Here is a 20,958-nt window from a genome sequence, read left to right as displayed (position 1 = left end):
TCGATTTTTGGCCTACTTTGAACAAGGATTTCATAAGGATAGAAAGCTCCTTGGAAGCTGAAACTTCGGTGAGTACTTTATGTTTACATTACCTTTCTATTGACGAAAGGAGAAAATGTGCCATTTTGGAATGACCTTCTCCTTTAAGAGTGATGTGTTATTCAGTCAGCGACAGCATACTAGTAGGGAAAAAGAAATTCGAGTTCCTCCAACAGGAGTCCATACTACAACCTTTCGATTACTTGTTTGGATGCTCTACCACTGAGCTACAGGAGACTCTTTAGAGCTAGGCCTATTTTTAAATTTGTTATTTATGTCTGAATTGATGCTTTGATCCGTGATAATGATAAAGATATAAATTTCTCGTATTTTATCAAAGCAAAAACTGAGCAAGAACGATATTCGAGGGGCGAGTTGCGCGGCCGCCGGAAGGCGCCGCGCCACTTACGGCTTTACCGCTCACGCCCGCGACTGGCCCTTCAAATATCGTGCTTTCTCAGTTTTTGCGTTCTTCCCCGCGGATTTTCGATCCCTAGATAAACTGCTCGCAATCTACAATTTTCCCAGCATGGACCATAAGATATAAATGAACCCACCAAGGACACTATAGGTGTTGATAATGGGGCTGAGTACTGTCAGCCTCAAAATTAGGAAAAAGCAGTATCTTTCTGACGGATCAGCTTTCATGATTCTATGGTTTCGTTAGACGTATTTTGTGATTTACATCATTTGTTTCCGAACAACAAGGCAAGCTTTATTTGGGGTGTGTCAGCTTGTAAACCACTATCCTCGGGTTACACGATTTCAAACAACGTTTACAATTTTCAACATCGGGAAGGGTGATAATAATTACAAGCAGTCGAAGCTTGTGCTTTGTAGCTCTAAAAGCTAAACTCCAAGAATGCTTGCAGGGTTACTCAGCTTTTTGGCAATGGTCCTGGTGTACTACCATGTTTTGTCGTACCATGAAATATGTTCAATATAGTGAGTCACTGCCGAGACCCTTACAATCCAAACTATCATGTGATCAGATCTACTGCAGTCGTCTTGAACTGCCATGTTTAGACACCACTTTAGCTCCTTTTTGAACGTTGAAGCCAACCTGGAGTAGGCAGTTGAGACCACTATGCCCAATGTAAATTGAGGTAAATGTCGTTTATGTATAGTGTGATTTTTCATTTTGGATTTAAATAGCCGTTACCAAGCATAATCATAAACGAAGCAAAAGACGTTTTAATTGGTAGGCACTGTCCAAAGGAAATCAAACTTTTGTTGGAGCATCCCAAGATGCGCAGAATGTTGGCATAGTAGCAATGGAAAGCACCATCCTCAACGAAAGCGTTTGAACGCAGAGGACCACACGATGTACAAATAAACTGTTCTGAACACTTTTCATTGCCGGATCTCTTGTAGTAGAAATGCACGTGTTAGACGTCACTTCACGTGTAAATAAACCAAACTCACTGCAGGGCTGACAGTACGGCAAGGGGCTCATTTATTTGGGCCAATATTTTAACTAGTGTCACTAGTCTTCTTCAGGGTGAGAGTTACAATGAGAAAAACTAACGCCTCTAAAAAGTTTACATTTGAACGTAAATAAAAATGGTAAACGGTAAACTAGTGTACATATTTCTTTTTACATAGTGTATATAACAGTTCATAGGTTATATGTAAAAATACTAGAAATAACTAACGTTCATTTCGTCGGTTAATGCCACCTGGTGACAAAGTTTTACCTCTTTCTATGAGGTAATCCTCTCTCGCTTTTCGTCGGGATCCATTGTTGATGGGAAGTTGTAATTCCAGAGGAATTAGGCTCATGTCTTTAGGACAGTGACCCGGCAAGTTGAAGTGTGTAGGAACTGCTGTTGTTGCATTTGAGTGGTTAGGACTGTGAGTGGTTTGTTTGTGTTCTTTGAAGCGTTCACGAAGCATACGTTTAGTTTCAAGCCTTCCACCCTCCTCACCACACAATGTAGGTTTCTAAAAAAATTCTGGCCGATCAAAATCAATCCCTCATCAATCCTTCGTGGGCTTTAAGGGCTTGCACGATAGACGGAAAGTGTAGTGCCTACAAACCCTACATAATTTTAACGCTACAGGAAAAATACTTCAGATAATCGGACAAAACGCACTTAAAGGTAAACATCCAGAAATGTGTGGAGTCCAGACTTTCAACACAAGAAGATGAATGCTTTGTGTCAGGCCTTCCCTCCCTTTCTCCCCTGCCTCTCCCCCCTCCTCTGAGGAAGACCTGATAATTATTCAGATTGAGGGTCCTGAATAGAAGGGATAAAATGGGAACTTGTATTGGCTTGTTTTTGCCCTAGGGAAATAGGATTTGAATCACTGGGACTGATATTTGCTCACTGGGAAATCGGAATGGAAAAGTTTTCTTAAAGCTTGTCCAGTCAATGCTCAACCAGTACCCTTAGTTTTAAAACTGTTAAAACTTCCCATTCTGCACCAATTTTAAAACAGTGATATTAGAATGTCTTATTTTGCCGTCGTCTTGCGGTAAACGATATTTGTGTAGACTGTGTACACCGGTACAACCAAGCCAATGTCTTTGAGCATGCGTATTCACGCGTCTTCAAACAACATAGCGGGAGCCGATGAGTCCTCGTTCAAGACTCGCACTGTTGTTGTGAAAATCAAGTATATTTCTGTTCAAAGTGTTGAAATGAAGAAATCTCTCAGCTCCGTCAAACTTGTCACTACTTTTCCGGGTACAAAATAAGCTTAAACATATAGTTACTGTTAAAACTTTGTGTTGAAAACACATTTTAAGAGAGACGCATTTGGTAACGCATTTTAAGAGAGACACTTTTTCACCATATGAAGCTATTTTTGGCTCATCACTTTAAGCAGCAGTCAAACAAATCCAGATTCATATTAATAATGAGAAATAATGATAATAAAATCAAAGCGCTGTACAACAATGGTTAAACTATAGAATACAAAATAATAGCTATTATAATGAAATTAACTAAACTACAAATAACTAGACATCATTAGCCAATTTTAATAAGTATGTCTTCAACTGCGTCTTTAACTGGTCAACAGAGGTAACACTCCTGAGTTCGAGAGGCAATTGATTCCATAGCCTAGTAGCAACTACAGAAAAAGCTCTATCACCATACGTCTTTAACCTAGATTTAGGCACAGCTAAAAGATTGTGAGAACTAGAACGAAGTAAACGTCGACTATTATGGTAGTGTAAAAGTTCAGATAGGTAAGTTGGTGCCAAGCCATTAAGGCACTTGTAGACTTAAATGTCTTCTGCGATTCATAACATAGTATGGGAAAGCCAGGCCGCCATCACCATGGATTGCTTTGTAAAACAAAGTTAACCGCGAAATTGTTCTTCGTACCTTCAGCGGTATCCAGTATAATTCGTTCAGTAGGTTCGTAACTGTTCCTGGTTCCCGCGTATAACAGTTTTTAACGAAGCGTGCGGCTCTTCTCTGTACCCCCTATATTTGTTTGACGTGTTTTTTTAAATGTGGGTCCCAAACTGAGCTAGCGTAATCCACGTGGGGCCGCACAAGGGCTTTGCAAGCTGCCTCTTTCACTCCCTTGGGGCAAATGCTCAAGTTTCGCCGGAGAAATCCGAGGGATCGATTGGGTTTCATGACTTTGTTATTTACATGGTGGCTCCAATCGAGAGTTCTGGACAATTCTACGCCTAGATAGGGGTGGTGGATGACCGAATCTAACACTTTTCCCTTAAGGACGTAGTTAGAGTCAACAGGATTTTGCTTCCTCGATATTTTTAGGACGTGGCACTTACTGGGATTAAATTTCATTTGCCATAATTTCTGGGTCCATTCTTGAAGTGCTGTTAGATCTGACTGCAATTTGGCGGCATCATTATAAGATTCAAAAGTGCTGTAAATCCAAGTATCATCAGCGAACAGACGCATCCTTGAGGTTCAATTTTCCTCCAGGTCGTTAATGTATAAAAGAAGCAGGAGGGGACCGAGGACTGTCCCCTGGGGGACCCCTGATAGAACTCCTATCAACGACTACTGACTCGCTTCGACACGTAAGCCGTTGTGTTAGCCAGATGTTAAGGGCACCACGTATGCCATAGTAGCGCAGTTTCATTAAGAGGCGCTAGTGCGGAACCGAATCGAAAGCTTTCGAAAAGTCCATGATTATTAAGTCGGTTTGTTCACCTTTGTCAGTGAGCAGGCAGTGAGCTATTTCTTCTACTGTAGAGATTAAAATAACTGAGTTTTACATGACAATTTTTTTCGAAAGCCGTGTTGGTAGTTAACTAACACTTGATTTGAATCAAGGTGGGACATCATTTCGTGGAAGATAATAGGGCCATTTATACGGGAGAAAATAAGATGCGTCTTATCTAAGACGCGTCTTAAATAAGACGCGAACTGTACCGTTTATACGATCGCGTCCTGCATAAGACGCGAAAATCACGTATAAACGACCCGCGTCTTATTTTTTATACAGCCTCGTTTACATGCGACGTTACATAGTAGAGAATACATAAGTTTAACAGTTACCACCTTTCCACTTTTCATCTGTACCAATTGCGAAAGGATAAACGTTGAATGTAACAAAAGTGACAACAGAAGTAACTTACACCGGCGCCTGTAACACAATTGTCCAGCTCCTCGGCAATTGCCCTTTCTTTGCAAATAAGCAGAAAAACTCCTTCTCTTCCGTGGTAGTCTACGTATTTCTTTTTGCTGCCGGTCTTGCTGGTGTTTTTGAACACTGCGAAGCGGACTGTGAACACTGCGAAGCCATTTTGCGGAACTGAGAGCGGTCAGTGACGCGTGTCATGACGCGTCACTCGCTCTTAAGCATGCGCATTTGTAGTTCACGTCTTATTTAAGACGCGTGTACCATTTATACGAGGAAGTGCACGTCTTACTTAAGACGCGACCAAGACAAGAACAGCTCAAGCTCCTGTTCCAGAGTTAGACGCGTCCTATTTTAGTCGCGTCTAAAATAAGACACGAACGCTTATTTTGTGCCGTTTATACGATCAGCTCGCGTCTTATTTAAGACGCGTCTTAGATAAGACGCGTCTTATTTTCTCCCGTATAAATGGCCCTAATGTGTTCCATGATTTTGCAGGGCACTGACGTAAGAGAAATCGGACGATAATTATCTACTTGACTTCTGCTGCTTTTCTTGTGTACTGGTACAACAGTCGCTTTGAGCCAGGCCTAAGGAATCGAGCCTGTATGGAACGACTGCGTGCGTGAATAAAAACTGTAGAAACTGTAGAACAACGTGGTTCTAACTTTTGACTCCTTGGATGAAATCCTACAGTGTAACCATTCGAATGAAAATTAAGCTATTATTCCGTACTTTCCTGTTGTGTTGTTAATTATGCTATACAAGGTGGTTCTAACTTTTGATTCTGCAGATGAAATTCTAAACTATGACCATGTACTCTGCTGTGGTGTTATTAAATAGGCTGTAAAAAGTCTATGGATGACATCCTAACGTGACACAATTTATCTCACCTATTACAGGGCCGTTCTGAAAACCACAAGTTTTAACAAACGCGCCCTGTTTGTAGATCGTTATTATTACATGCATTGTTCCTTTCAAAAATTCTTACTTGCTTAATGCTACAGGAAACTGAGCGGATTTTCATATATAATTATATCGTTGTAAACCAAATAGTAATTCAGGAAAATAAAGTAATTCTAAATACCTCTAACGGCATCTCATGTAACAAGTCTAGCAAGAATTGTTCCTCGTCGAATGTTCAGCCACACCATGTTTGCGACCAAAGCTTCACGACAGCCTTCCATTGGCAAGCTAGGCACGTACCAAGGGACCTCTGCCATGACTCAGTATAGGATATTCACATGTTTGAAGGAGGTAGATTTTTTCGCGAGAAATAACTTTAAACGATATTAGGTTTAAGCTTCCTCCATCTTGTCATCAAGTTCCTCGTGTTAATAGGTGACAGAAAGACAAAATAATTCCTCGCGAAGCGAGGGCCGAAGGCCCGAGCGTAGCGAGGTTAATAAATTTGTCGGGCCGAGCCGGCCCGAGCGGAGCTAAGCCGCGCGAATTCGAGCGAAAAATATATTTATATATATATATGTTTTTTTGAAGGTGTCCGCACTTGAATGACGTCAGACTGTCTGGCGTCGTCTGAAAAAAATTTGCATACATCGGAAAAAATATGCGTGCATGATCAAATTTCAACTGCAATGTTCATCAATATTCACTGGATACAGAACTATCTCTCCACAATCTTTTCCCTTTCTTTTAGAAATCTTTTTTTGTGAAAGATTGCATTGAAGAAATTACACGTTTTGTGGCCGCGGTAAAATAATTTTCCGTGGGAAATAAATTCATCGAACACGACAGCGCTGCACGCCCGTTGTACATTTCATCGCGTCAGAAATAGATTTCTAACCGCAAACTAGCCTGTGGAACTACGAAAAGACCATGCTCATCAAAATAGTTGCTATGTTCAGAAACCTTTTAATCTCCTCATTTGATACTACAACACGAAAGAGGGCTTTCCACCCAGCCCCAGCTTCGCGAGGTTTTGCGAGTCACGTATTTCTAGTTAAGAATTAATCTACAAGTCAATTCAATGTATTACTCCGGACTTCGAATTCTTGACTTCTTTCCCATTCATATGCAAGTATAAGACAATTTTGCAAAAAGCAAAGGCAACAGGCACAAAAATTTTGAAGTTCGAGGACGCAGATCATCAAATAAGGCGTAATTAAAATTTTGGCGGGAGAGGGTAGATAATGGTGTGTAGAAAGACATTGGAAAAGAGTTTGAAGAGGAAACGAAATCTGATTGAATGATCATAGTACTTTCGCTATCGTAAGTCTTTCAATTTCTTGGCAAGATTAAAACAGCAAAAGCGTTTGAAAAGTACTGGGAGAAAAGCAATAGTAAAGCCAGAAAGCAATTAAAAATAATAATCCTTCTGGAAGAAGGGAGAAAGTATTTATCGTTTCTCTCAAAGATTTTGTGAATTTGGCTTGCATTAAGCCAATTTTTGAGCCTTTGCTTTTGAATGCAACGATTTACGATGTGTCCATCATTAAAAATGGCGGCTATGAGGGATGATTCTTGTATTAGACTTTGGGAGCGATCATAACAATGAACAACTTCATTTTGTTGACGAAGTTGACTTCGTCTTGAAACTGCCACCAAGCAAAGGACGTTCATCGAACTTTTGACAAATAGTTTTTGTCTCATGTATCAGAATCCAGTCAAGAGCATTCAAATGAAGACTTATATCACCCCGGATATCACTGAGGAGAACAGAACGGTGGATATAGTGTTTGTGGACTCAGTAGAGATGGCTTAAGGAAGTCAAACAAAATGTGGACATTGATCTGATTAAGAAAGCCGATTATTATTATTTTTTTTTTTATTAAGCAATGCGATACCTTGATGATGACCTTCGCTTCCAGTGAAGTATATGGTGATTTATTTAATTATGCAATGCTTATGCGATACATTAATTATGACTAAAATGGCTGTTTAGATCTTTTAATCCTATTCTTTTGACCCGTCTTTCACACTTTCACATTTCCACACTTTTAGACTTCTGCACTTCCACTATTAGAAGGAAATTAGTTGAGTCATTAGACTGATGCAATGCGTTGCCTTAATTGTAACCTACACTTCCACACTTAGAAGGATTGATTTGTCTACCACTACTCCTTCTTTACTTCAAAAATTAATTTAAAATAGTTTATATTTGTAATAAGAAGCCAAAAACTTATTTCTGCTTCGTTCAGAGCTATTGTAGCAAGGTAGCAGCGAGATCTGATTTTGGAGTTTCCTGGAAATTTTGCATAATTATTCTAATTATGCTGCTCGTGACGTCACAGTTTCGATATGTCCTATAATATCTCTATGTTACTTCAAAGTACATTTTATACCCTATATAAATATGTATAAGGGCTAAGGGCTGAGAAGGCAAGGGTTAGAGGACAGGATTAAACCAAATTCGAATTCACAGTGGTTGACAGAGGGTGACGGATAAATAAACTCTACAACATTTCAAATTACAGTTATTGTCAATCGCTCAACAAAAGTAGCTCCATAATTCAATGACTTCTGCTTAACTTGAAAGGGTTTTTAATAAAGTGAGGGTATATTATCTAACGTCATAAATAATAAGGCCTATTTTGAAAAGCTCATGAGTCGTTATCGAATTTGACTGCATTTCCAATGCGTTGTCACCAAACATATGTAATGACCTTTGCTGAAAGTCATCAGCGCGATGGTGAACTTCACGCTAAAAAATTTAAACGGTACGAAATTTATCTTCGTAATTACTCTTTCAAACCCATGACTCATTTTATTTTGGGCAATGTACATTTATTAAGTAAATTTTAACTCAATATAAATGTGCCTGCCAAAGAAAAAAAAAAAGAAATGAAACTTTTTAAATATTTATTGAAACGTGATGTGCATAACTGAAAGCAATCATTCACACGTTCTGTTCACCGCTGTCATCAACTAAGGTGTGCTTACATTGCGTAGTCTCTAGCTAATTTCGCGCAAGTATTTAAAAGTACTATTTTTTATTTCCAACTATAATTTCCGAGCTTCTCTCAACAAGAGAGGCCATCATCGTAGATTGAGAAACGCTTCATAAATGGTAACCAAATCGGTAATTTTCAAAGTAGTCAAACCCTTTCCTCTTGGTTTAATGTATTATAGCAAGTTGAAGATGATATATTTACAGTGAACGTTTGGATCAGTCTTTCTTCAGGCCTTGCTAAATCTCAGATTCTTGCATGCATCTCATGTAACGCAGTCATCTCTTTTAGAGTTACTTCTTCCTTTTCTCCTGTTCCTACTGCGTAACTGCGTTTGTTTTTAATCGTTTGCGCTCAGGTAATTTGAAAACTTCTCTTAGGCCACGACGGAAGCTTTCCACAAATGTAAAACAAACGATTGGATTTGTTGTGGAAGATACATGAACGGCCAAGATAGAAACCAGGAAGAGGTGTTTGTATAAACACGTCTTTAAAACCGAAGTTTCTCTTAAGACAAGTGCAGTTACACAAGGAAGAAAGAACAGATAGAATAAGCCGACGACGCATAGGCTCATCTTAATGGCTTGCCTCTTTTTATGATCAGTTCTATGGACTGTAGTACACTGAAGCATTTTATCTTGTTTCCGTAGGGTAAATGCAATAGCGCAGTATAAAATCGTTATAAGAACTATCGGTGCAAAGGCGAAGAACACCAATCGGACATAATTTATAGCTTTGAACAACAAGGAAGTTTTGTCTTTACCGCATCTAATTTCTCCATTTTCCTTCAGTAACTCAGAAGAATACAGATCTACAGAGTTCGCTGTGAGAGCCACGATCCAAGTAGACGCAATAGCAAAGGAACGAAATTTAGACGTGATAAGACGAACTTTCATTGGCCAGACAACCGCCACAAACCGATCCAAGGCGATCCAAACAAGGCTTTGTATGGAAACAGTAATCGAAACAGACACAAGGAAGTTAATCAGCTTGCAGAGGATTGATCCTGCTGTACCGCCGATAGGCCACTGCCAAGAACTGGACGAAGCCTCTGCCAAGCGAACTGGAATGGCTGTTAGCGGAAAAACGAAGTCGGACACCGCCATATTAACAATAAAGTAGTTTACCGTCTTCTTCAGCTCTGGGCGCTTGTACACTGTGATGATAATAAGAGTATTTCCAATCAGGCTCAAGAACAAAGTAATTGAGAAGATTACCATTTGGCTGATTTTAAATGGGAAAGTGGCTTCCAAATTTTCACATGATGGATTCTGCTGGATAAATGAAACGTTGCTGAAATTCGTAGACATGTTATGACAATTACATTTGCCCTGCTTGTCTTTTTCGTAAAACACGTGCTGGTTAACGAAGTACTGGCAGTTGGCAATGTAATGCCTGATTGCAGAATATAGAGACCCTTAAATGGACGCAAAAAAGGCCATAAACAACGCAAGAAATTCAGCAGTTGTAGTAGTAATATTTGAACGTCTAAACGGGCGGGTATGACAGTGGTCGTTTGACTTTCGCCGGAACCACAATACAAATACGTTTTTTTTATTATAGCAGCGCAACGCATCTGCATTACAATACTGACCAAACGTAGAAGCTGGGGAACTTTAAGCAGCTTGCTACTGATGGAAAATTAATTGAAATATTTCTGCCAGAGTTTTAAGACTAAACCCCTCGTGATATTTTACAATACATTGGAAAACAGATTATAACTTCGCATATTTATTAAAAGTTGAGATTCAATTTTTTTTCTTTTGGAAGACTCGCTTCTTAGAAACCTTATTAACTTGACGGAATCTTATATTTGATGCCACCTTTATTATCTTTTGAAACAAAAAAAAATTACGTCCACCATCACTAAAGTAATATCTGAGTATACAAAAGGGTTTCAGGAAACCTGGGGACATTGTGTATACAATATTTGATGTTTACTCTAACTTTTTAAATAAGTTTTTTTTCGGCATAATACAGTGACCAACATTTCTAGATAACCAACTGCAAGAAGAAAATTTTCACAGATGCTACCTACATCACTTAGCGCTGCCCACGCCAAGTGCAACTACACACAGACTGTGAAATGATTCGTGATCATTGTTTCCAATGAAGAAGTCGTTTTGTAAACACCTTTCCCTTAAAGAAATCCTAAGTCCAGTGTGATGGTAAGTAGTAATGTAGCACACCGTAGGGCGCGTCTTTAAATCGCGACTAAACGGTATGCAATCAACCCCGACGGGTTCAAACCTTTCAAAAACCATCCCCTCAACCTCAACAGATATATTGCGACTAAACGTTGTGTAATTAACCCGAACAGACATCAACCTGACCAAAATATATTAAAAAGTAACTTTAGGGCACAGTATAAAGCGGGTACAAAGTGAGGGAAAGATTTTAAAAACCATGGGGAAAAATATCAATTCCTGATTCAGTCTTGACAATCACCCTTTTATCGTAACACATTGTAAAGTCTTTTTCCTGATACATGTTTTTTACCTCCTTTGTCTTACTATCCCGTGTTATCATTTGTTCGTTAACAGTGGTTATTCGTTTTTTCTGACCTTCGATTATTTGTCTCATTGTTTGATGATTTATATATTGACTGTTTTCATAATTGAGTGTGAAACCTTTTACTTTACACACTGCTTTCCCGTTACTTGTGCAATAACTGTAGGACTTTGGTCCTGTTCCACACCATTTTTCAATGTAGTATCCACCAAGCTCATCGGTAAGATCACCTAGGTTATCACCTGTTTTGATTGTTGGACCATTTTCTTTTTCAATATACCAACAACTATCAGTATCAAAACCGAGAACATTGTCACCCAGATTGTCCAACACTCCATACAACATCATTCTTGCATGACTGGTTGTGAAAGCCGCAATGAATATGTTTGTATTATTACTGTTGTCAACAAAATGGTCTTTTAGGTTGTAGTTCATTTCAACCATATCTTCATTGATAAAATGAATGTTCAGATCATCAATCTTTTCATCTAACAAAATTTTGTAAAACTCGTGTGGCTCAACAACATATACCGATTTTTTCATATTATTTCTTTGTCCAAACTTTCCCCATAAACTATTCAAACACAGTTTTGAGATCGCCCTCATTCCAGGGTTAAATTTTATTTCACCCAACTGTATTCCTAGTTTTGACTTTACAACATTCCTATACTCTTCAACAGATTTATATGTGCATCCTTCACCAGTTTTTAACTCACTACTCTCCATTTTTATCTTCATGAATTTTTTAACGTAACCCTTGAAAAGTTTATTGGATCGGTTTTCAAAATTCCACACCTCAAATATTTTTTGAATCTCATATCCCTTTTTAACAGCAACATTCAACTCGTTTGTACACCAAGTACCAACAAACATTCGTTCTTCGTCCGAATGCAAACATTTTTCATGGGATTTTAAAACAGCACATTTTTTACATAGTGGAAATAACTGCTTTTCTGCATTTCCACATGTCATTTTTACTGGTAAAACAGGGTGATAAAGACCGCGTGGAGGTAGCACTTTACATTTTACAAAACCAAACCAATTTGAATCGTACTCATCCGGCAAAAAGATCTTTTCCGGATGACCAACAGGATAATCCTTGTAGAATTGAACCGTAGGGTAGAGACTGACAAAGTCAACGTATTTTCCTTTTTCACCTTTTTTAAAATCGTATGTCAGTTTTGTTACATTTGTTCGACCTCCAAAAAACGCATCCCTTGGATTTAGAGGTTCAATACATTCTCGATCCCAACCCTTGAAAAATTTCAAAAACTCCTTGTTTTCTTTTAACCCGCATTCGTATTCTTCAACAAGATTCCACCCACAGTCTATTATCCTTTCATTCTTTTCTTTTGTTCTATTCCTGAGAGTCAACATATCCATCTGATTTTTTGTGTTGATTGTATCGCTTGAAAAGCATTTTTCACAACCGTGCCAAAAGCATCCTTGAAATTCATAGACAGTTTTTGTTTCTTTGCAGAATCCATCAACTTTTCCAATGTCTGTCAAATTTTTTTCACCACCATTGAGAGCATGTTTAATATTTACCCCGTCTCTCTCAGATATCCAGTCTAACCAAGCTATACTTATTTTACTAAATTTTTCTCCTCTTGCGGAATCTTTTACAACACCAATTTGGTTGTGTGGCATATAGTTGCAACGGTAAACAGTCATACAAACTGATGCAATTGTTGTGTATAAAAGAGGATCAATGTTTTCCAACTCAATAAAATCATTCCTAAATTTTAACATACTTCTCCTCAAAATGTCAACATCACTTCTGCAGTACTCTCTCAATTCCTTTTTGAAGTCAAAGACATAGTTTTCATCAACTCGCGCTTGGTGCCATTCAACAAAAGCTTTTCTACCATACGAGCTCATTCTATCAAAACCAAAATGTTTCTTACTAGGGATCGGTCCAACATAGTTTTGGTTGCATTTCTTATTGAAATAATGAGGAAAATACCCCTTTTTCAACTCTGTTAAACCAAACGTTTTTGGAAACGATGCTAAAGGAGCAGCCACAAAGTTTAATGAATCGATAAACCTTCGCCCCGAAACCTCCATGCTCATTATCTTTGTTCCGTTATAAATACAATACGGTTTCATCCCATTTTCAATACACCAATTCCTGATAAACTGAGCGTCGTAACCTTTTGCATTGTGAGCAATGAAAGTGAAACCTTCATTATCTTTTTCGAAAACAAATTTACAAAATTCATCAATCGTTTCAAACGTGTTTTTATTACCATGAAAATCTTCACAGTCAACCCAATTGACGACATGGACACCGGTTTCTTGATTTGTTTCAAAATCATAAAAAATGTATTTATCGGTTCTCGTTTTACAAGAATAACACTTTTTTTCCTCAACACACCCAACACAGTTTCCTCCTTTGGAATTTTTTTTCACCATAAAGCATCTATGTTCGTTCATATCACAGTACTGTCTGCAATTACTGCATTTACTGTGTCCGCATATGTGTTTTTCAAGCCCGTCTGTCACAATTCGCCCACATTTGAGGCATTTGCAAACTTTTTCACAAACAATATCCGATTTTGATCCATCCTTGACACTTCTTTCGCGTTTATGCTCCTCAAAACAATTGTTACCAAAGAAACACCTATTACAATCGTTACATTCGATCACTTTTCCGCTGCATTTATTTCCATTTGCAAAGTACTTGAAACACGCAATGCATTTTGCAGGGCACTTGTGACAATCACGTTTTTTGTACGGTTTTTTACAAGTGTGACAATAATAAGATTTACACAAAAACCCTGTCATACTCGTTATTACATCAAAATGATTACCGTTTTTGTAAAGGTAAATCATTTGAGAATTATGTTCATTTTCGGTTGAAAACGTTAACTCGTTAAAATATTCAGCATCAACAACATTGATTTGAATTTTGAGATGATTTGCAAATGTCTTAATGTCTTCTAAAGTTGATCCAAACTCATTGATTTCAACTCCCGCTTCTTCATGAAGTTTTTCAGCCATATCCTTTTGCAATTTTCGTGATCTGTTAAACCCGTCTTTTAATTGTGTTTGCGTCCATTTTGTTTTGTTTATGTTTGCAACAGCTGTTACAATAGCGCGAGCAAGACAAATTGAATCGTCATTTTTTATTGTGATGAAGCTTTTCTTCCTTTTCAGATTTGAATTTGTAACGATTAATCGCCCAGCACCTCGAGGAATCTTTGTTGATTGAATTACAAACTTTACCTCGGACAAAGGTACCTGTTTGTATTCAACGAATCCTGAAAGTTTATTTGTTATTTCAGAATCGAGTTTTCCTTTGATTGTTATTAATTTTGAACTGATAGGTTTATTCCACGACGGGTGACTGATTATCCATCTTATTTTGTCACCGTCTTTCAACTCTCTCTTATTTATGACTTTGTTTGCCATTTCCATCAATATTTTATCTACACTGATTTCTGTTGATTGGTTGGGTTCAACCCTAAATTTATCAAAAAACGTTTTGAACTTTTTATTTGAACTCTCACCAATATTTTTGATCTCGTATTGTTTGATTTCAGGTTGCGTATCTTTTTTTTCGATCTCGTTCATAAGTTTTTTGAAAGAGTAAATCTCTTCGTTAACAACAGGTTTTGGTGCCTTATTTTTTAACCAAACACCCCAATTCTCAACCTTTTTCTTTCCCCAATTGACTGCGGCATCGATTTTTTCTTTAATTTGTGTCGGTTGTGTAGGTTGTTCTCTAGTAAGTTTTTTATTTATGGAATCGAAAATATTTGTTTTCTTCAGACTTGAAAAAACAAGTGTACCAAAATTTTTCGCGAGATTTTTAAAATTTACGAATTTCTTTGAATCCATTTTCTTTTATTATATATAAGAAAATATTTTTTAAATTGTTTTTTTCATTTTTTTCAAAATGAAAAAATTTTAAGCAAAAGATAATTTAACCTTATTTCCATTCACGTCCATAAACTCATTTCCACATTTTATGTAATATTGAATTGATCCGTTATTTTTCTTCAACATTTTTGAACACTGATAGATACTTTTGCATCTTGTGACGACTTGCGTTTCAACATTTGTGATCAACACTTCCTTTGCATTTGATGGCTTACATACGATTTTTTCGTCAAGATTCAACGCTTTTATCAACTCTGTTTTTGATAGCTTCATATAGTATTTGATTTTTTTTCCAACAGCCATTTTTTGAAGATCTCGAAGAGTCATGTATTTCGACATTTTCTTTTCTTATATATAAGATAATACTTTTTAAATTTATTTTTTACATCAGATCGTTTATATCCACCCAGGAATTGAATTTTTCTGGGTAACCGCTCCACTTTACCAAAGCTTTACCTTTTTTATAGTCTCGTCGAATCACTTTCTCAATACGGTAAACGTCTTGAACAGCCTTTTGCATCTCCTGTTCATAAAAAGAACCGGATATCTCCTCACCACTGAGGTCTTTGAGTCTGTAAGTGATCGGATTGGTGTATTGTATCTTATCGACTGTAAAAACTTCTTCTGACCAATTGGGTGTGTATCCTTTGTCGAAGACAGGACGTTTGTACTTGGAAATTCTGACCTTATCACCGACTCTGTATTTTGGCTTTGTTGAGGTTGGATTCATATCATCGAAAAGGTTGAAGTAAACGGTTCGTTCATTCTCTTTCCTCGACGCTTCTGCCGGCGTCATTTTTATCGAACGATGTTTGGTGTTGTTGTACCGCTTTAATATTTCGGGTAGTATGTCAAGATACATTGTATTACCTTGAGCAGTGAATTCCTTCCACATTCTATTTTTAATTGTTCTGTTCCAACGCTCAACCACTGACGATTTCTCTTCATTTTCTGTTGAATACAGTTCAATCTCATGTTTTCTTAGCAAGTCTTTCAGATGTTTGTTGTAAAACTCTGAACCTTTGTCAGTCCACACAAACTCCGGTTTTCTACCTTTTTTAAAGATGTTTTGAAATGCTTTGGTTACTGTCTCACCTTTTTTATCCTTCAATGGTACAATCCAACCGTATTTGCTAAAGACATCGATTATCATGAGAAGATATTTATAACCTTTATTCCATCTGCTGAACTGCTGCATCTCAACAAGGTCAGCTGCCCATATCTCATCAATGTGATTTACAATGACGCGCCGTCGGGTAAATTTTCTTTTTATGGGTCTATGCAGTTCATCTGCTAATTTTTCTTGCCACCCAATGTCTTTACCCGACGGCTTTTGACGTTTTTTGGAACGCCGAGACCAAGTTTTTGCTTTGTGTTAATCATATTTCGAGCCATCCAGTGACCCCATTGTCTCTCATTATAAGGAACAGAGTCCAGCGCTTTGACCATTTTCCTATCGGCTTCATTCTTGCATTTTTTATCATCTTTGCAAACTGAATAATCAACATCGTGCTGCATTGCAATCGCATCCGTTTTTCCAGTCGGCTTATCGTATATCTCAAGAATTTCACCTGTTTTTGGATCCCATCTGACCTGATTTTCAAGATCATTGTAAGGGCCTGTGTATTTATGTCCTGGAAGAGTCCAACCACCTTTTGGTTTTGGGAGTTTTCCGATTGCTTTGTGAATATCAATCGAACCGCCAGTAGTAGGTCTTCCCTTCATTCCTTTTTCATATTCACCCCAATTTGGAGGATGCCAACCAATGTTTTTATAACTTGAACAAGCAGGCGTGTTGTGATATTTACTACCAGTTTTTACCATGCTGCTACATGGATAATCTTTGTATTTTTCTAATGTTTTTTTACCTGCCTTTCCTGTCCAAAATTGACTCGACAAAACACCAGTATCTGTACTAAACGCTCTTTTTGCAATTTCTCCAGATTTATATTCATCAAAGACATTCTTTGTTGATGGAATTAAAGTTCCAACAACATCCATCGACTTTGATGCTGCTTTTCCAGGTGTGCCCAATTGCCCCAAAACACTATCAAATAAACCACCCCCATCGAGATCTTTTCTATCTGTTTTGTATTTTTTGTTTGGTCGAATCTTTGTTGACAATTGATCCAACGCTTCTGAACCCGCTTTTTGAATCAACGGTGCAGCTTTTTCCAACGTATAATCGAGAGCCTTTTCTTGAAGTTTTGGGTTTCTCAAAGCTTCACTAGCATAATAACGACCTGCTTCAACAGCTTTTTTTCCAAGCCAAGGAATACCATGTTGAATTAACATATCTGTTCCAGTCGAGGCTATTGTGTCGAAAATGCCCGCCCCCTGAGACGGGCTAATCAGTTTCCCTGTTCCTTTACAAATTTGGTTTTTGTGATTCCACATTCTGCACATGTGCAGAAAAACATGAGTCGACCGTTCTTTGCACGTTTGTAACCTGCAGGTTCAACACATTCAGTTTGTTTTCGTTGTTTTACGCAATAAGATTTCATTTAATATTAGACTAGATTATTTTTTCAAAATATTTTTCAATGAATTTTTCATTTTTCAAAGTATCATTTACATCAAATACTTGCAATAGATCAAAGTACAGCTCCGCTGGGTTGTCAGATTTACCTTTATTCATCTCATTCAAAAAATACAAACAAAAGTAACCGCAAGTTGTTGTCAACAATCCTTGAATCTGTTCGTTTTGATGAATCAGAGTTAGATTTTTTTTCTTTGCGTGATTTACAATCTCTTGGAACGGTGGTAATCCAAAACTGTCGAAATAATTGATTACACCGTTTTTTACATGTGTTGCTACCCAATGGCTTCCGCTCATGTATGACGGTTCAAGGTTGTATATGAATAACGCCATTTTATGGTTGTGCGGAACAGTTTGATCTCTTGACAAAACACCACCCGTGTCGATAGGTATTTTTAAACGTTTACACCATTTTTCCAAATCGAAATTACTCATCGGAATGTTTTTTTCAAACTTAACGAATGATTTCATCATTAAAATATTGCCCCCAACAATGGTATTTGATTGAATGGGCTGTTTTTCCCTAAAAGTAACCCGTCCCCAGTCTTTTTTTTCGTCTTTTTTTTTCCGGCGCCCATTGTTCCGGGGACTTGTTCCCATGTTCCAAAAAAAGGGGGCGGTGGTTGGTATGCACCCAGTCTCGGAGCTGCTCCACCATCCTGTTTAGCTGTGGGAGCCTTACCCATTCTCGGACCGCCGGATCCTGTCATCTTTTTGAAAGCCTCAAGGGCAAGCGGGATTCCGATTGATGCTAAGAGTGTGCCAAGAAAACCACCCTCTTGCTGCTTTTTTGTTGGTTTGATTGGAACTCCCGAACCTGTTTGCAGCGCGTTTAAAATATCCCTTTTTTGTTTATCGGTCAATAGATGTTTGTTTGCGATCAGTTGTTGAATTTTGGAATTTGGGATTAAAAAACCGCCGGTTTGGGCACCACCTGATATCTTTTTAACAAGTTGGGATGCACCCTCTGAAACAACACCTGAAAGAGCAGACATTCCCAAAGTTTTCGCCAATTGTGGACCAAAGGTTCGACCGAGTGTTAAAATCGAACTCAAAAGTGATCCACCAACTTGTTTTCTAATGTTTGTTTTAGCGAGTTTGATATCCATTCCCTTGTTTAGTTTTCGATTCTTTTCCAATCTGTTTACAGTTGTTTTAGGTACTAAAAGAGTATCGGACCCGGATAGAGCGTCTTTTTTCAAACGCAATGTAATCGTGTCCTTTTCATGATAGGCTTTACTCAAAGTTTTTTTCTGATTTTCAGAAAGCGAAATGTTTATCTCATACAATTGAGTCATCGTTATTTTATTTGTATCAAATAAAATAAAAAATTTTTTCCAAATTAGACAATCACAAGTTCGTTTCCTCTTTTATCCACAATTATTTCAGTTTCATAAAAAACGATGGCATGTGCCCTTACATTAGCTGTCGGAGCGGTATTCAATCTGAAATTTAACATCAGTTGTTTCGGATCGCGTGTGGCAGTCTCTTTTTGATAAGTCAAATTAAAATAAATAAGACCGTAAAGAGCATCGAAATTGTGGATATTCAACTGCGTACCGGTGTTGAGATCGTTTTTTCTGTAAGCATAAGACATCAAATCTTCAAAGATTCTGGCTTTTGAATCTGCATCGTACTCCAAATGAGGATAAAAAGTGCTGTTTCCATATTGTAATCGACACGTTGCAAGACTGGAATTTGAATCTGCTGCATTCAACTTGAAAGTATCGTAAACATACGGTGTTCTCTCAGATTCCTCGTTGTTTGGACCATCGGTTCGCTGCAAATAAATAAATACATGTTTTACATTGTCAATGGCGGGATTGATTTGAAACGAGTTTTGAACTGCTCTTGTATTCGGACTCTGGTTGTATAAATCTCTCATGTAAACCCATTTACTGGGCTTCAAAAAATCTTTAACAAATTCGTTTGATTCACTATCCTTTGGATCCATTTTTGGAAGCCAAAGATTAAATTGAGTCACAACAACACGGCCGTCGTCGGCAGCAGCAGCTTTGTGAATCAATTCAGAATCATCGTTCAATGTAATTTCGATTGTGAGCTGCATGGGTGGAATCATCTTGTCTTCCAATTCCTCGAAAAAACTGTACCTGTTAAGTTTAATGATTTCATTAATTCTTTTTGCACCGCCACTTCCATCATTGTTTGTAGCTTGAGTTAAAATTCGTCTTGCTTCAAAACCTGTATTTGTGTTTGCTGTTGATCCGTTTGTATCAAGATATCAAAAACTGTTTTTAGCAACCGACCTACTGAAATCGTCGCTGTACTCAAGCAAATTTTTGGCGTTTGTGATTCTGTGAATGTTGTCACTTTCGTAAACAATTTTTCCTGATGATTTGATGACCATGTGTTTGATGAGAGAATGTGAACCATTGATCATGGTAATTCTGTCAGCGGCTGCATAACCCGTACCGTCAGCTTTTTTCTGTAACTCCTTGGTAACCTCAAAATACCCGTTAAAATAATCGAAAAAATTCGATCTGTCGTTGATTGTAAATTTATAACCTGTTTTTTTCTGAGAATTGTTGTTTCCAGGCACCTCAATAACATTGTCAGGTTCAAATTTAACCATTTCGTATCTTTGAAGTTTTTCACTTATTCTGAAACTCATCCTTTTTATTTATACCGAAAATTTTATTTTTTATTTTTTAGTTTTTCTAACTTTTTTCATCCCGCTTCCGGAAATCATTCGATTCAAAATCAAATTATAATCTTCTTCGGCGGGTTGGGTTACCTTTGGTTGTTTTTTGGTTGTCTTTGGTTGTGAAAACTGAATCATTGAATTCAACATTCCGTTGTAATCTCTTACTGTAGATGTGGGATTAGAAGTTTTTTTACCCATCTCTTTCAAAAACGTTAAACCTGGACTTTCAGAAAATTTTTTACCCGCAATATCAACTGCTTTCTTTCCGATTTTGTCGCCGGCACTTTCTATTCCCGATTTCAAAGCTTTTTTAGCAAGAGGTTTCAAAACAGCTTTGGTCGCTGTTGCCAACATTTTTTTCATCGGTTTGAAAATATTATCCACAATCAAACCCGATCCTTTGTGTTTGTAAACAAATCTTCCGAGTTTCGGATGAAAAATCCTTTTGTAATTATATGGTTGCATTTTTATTATTACAATCTTTTATATTTTTTCTTTCAAAATTAACGAAAATGCGGTATCAGCATTATTCAAATCTATTATCCTTCTCTGTCCGTCGGTGATGTATATCCGTATGTTGTTGATTAAATACTTGTTGACTGGGTTAAATTGAACCCTCCGAGGTTCTTTAGTAAAAGCATATGAAGGTGTCAAGTCGTTTGTTCCAAACGAATACAATATGTCTGTTTCATCCCCATCGACAAGACTTTCCGAAATTAGATTACAGTGAATGTTGAGAATCTCCGTATCTTGGCTCAGATTTGGTGTGTAGTCACCAATATTTTCAGTACTTGTCAAAATCTTTTTGTTAAAACCGATCAAGTCGTTAAAATTCGACG

The 20,958-nt window shown here is 37.6% G+C and overlaps 1 protein-coding gene across 1 annotated transcript; it reads right to left on the bottom strand.

The window, feature by feature from the left end:
- Nucleotides 1–8,373: 8,373 nt before the first annotated feature.
- LOC146468380 (QRFP-like peptide receptor) lies at nucleotides 8,374–10,458 on the bottom strand. Its single transcript, XM_085124656.1, has one exon. It carries the CDS (start codon nucleotides 9,827–9,829, stop codon nucleotides 8,837–8,839), a length of 993 nt encoding a protein of 330 aa, XP_084980782.1. The 5' UTR covers nucleotides 9,830–10,458; the 3' UTR covers nucleotides 8,374–8,836.
- Between the last annotated feature and the right edge of the window lie 10,500 nt (nucleotides 10,459–20,958).

Source organism: Pavona decussata, unplaced genomic scaffold (assembly GCF_977016875.1).
Source record: "Pavona decussata unplaced genomic scaffold, jaPavDecu1.1 SCAFFOLD_131, whole genome shotgun sequence".
In the NCBI taxonomy this organism is placed as follows: domain Eukaryota; kingdom Metazoa; phylum Cnidaria; class Anthozoa; order Scleractinia; family Agariciidae; genus Pavona; species Pavona decussata.
This window is presented reverse-complemented; position numbering and strand designations above follow the sequence as displayed.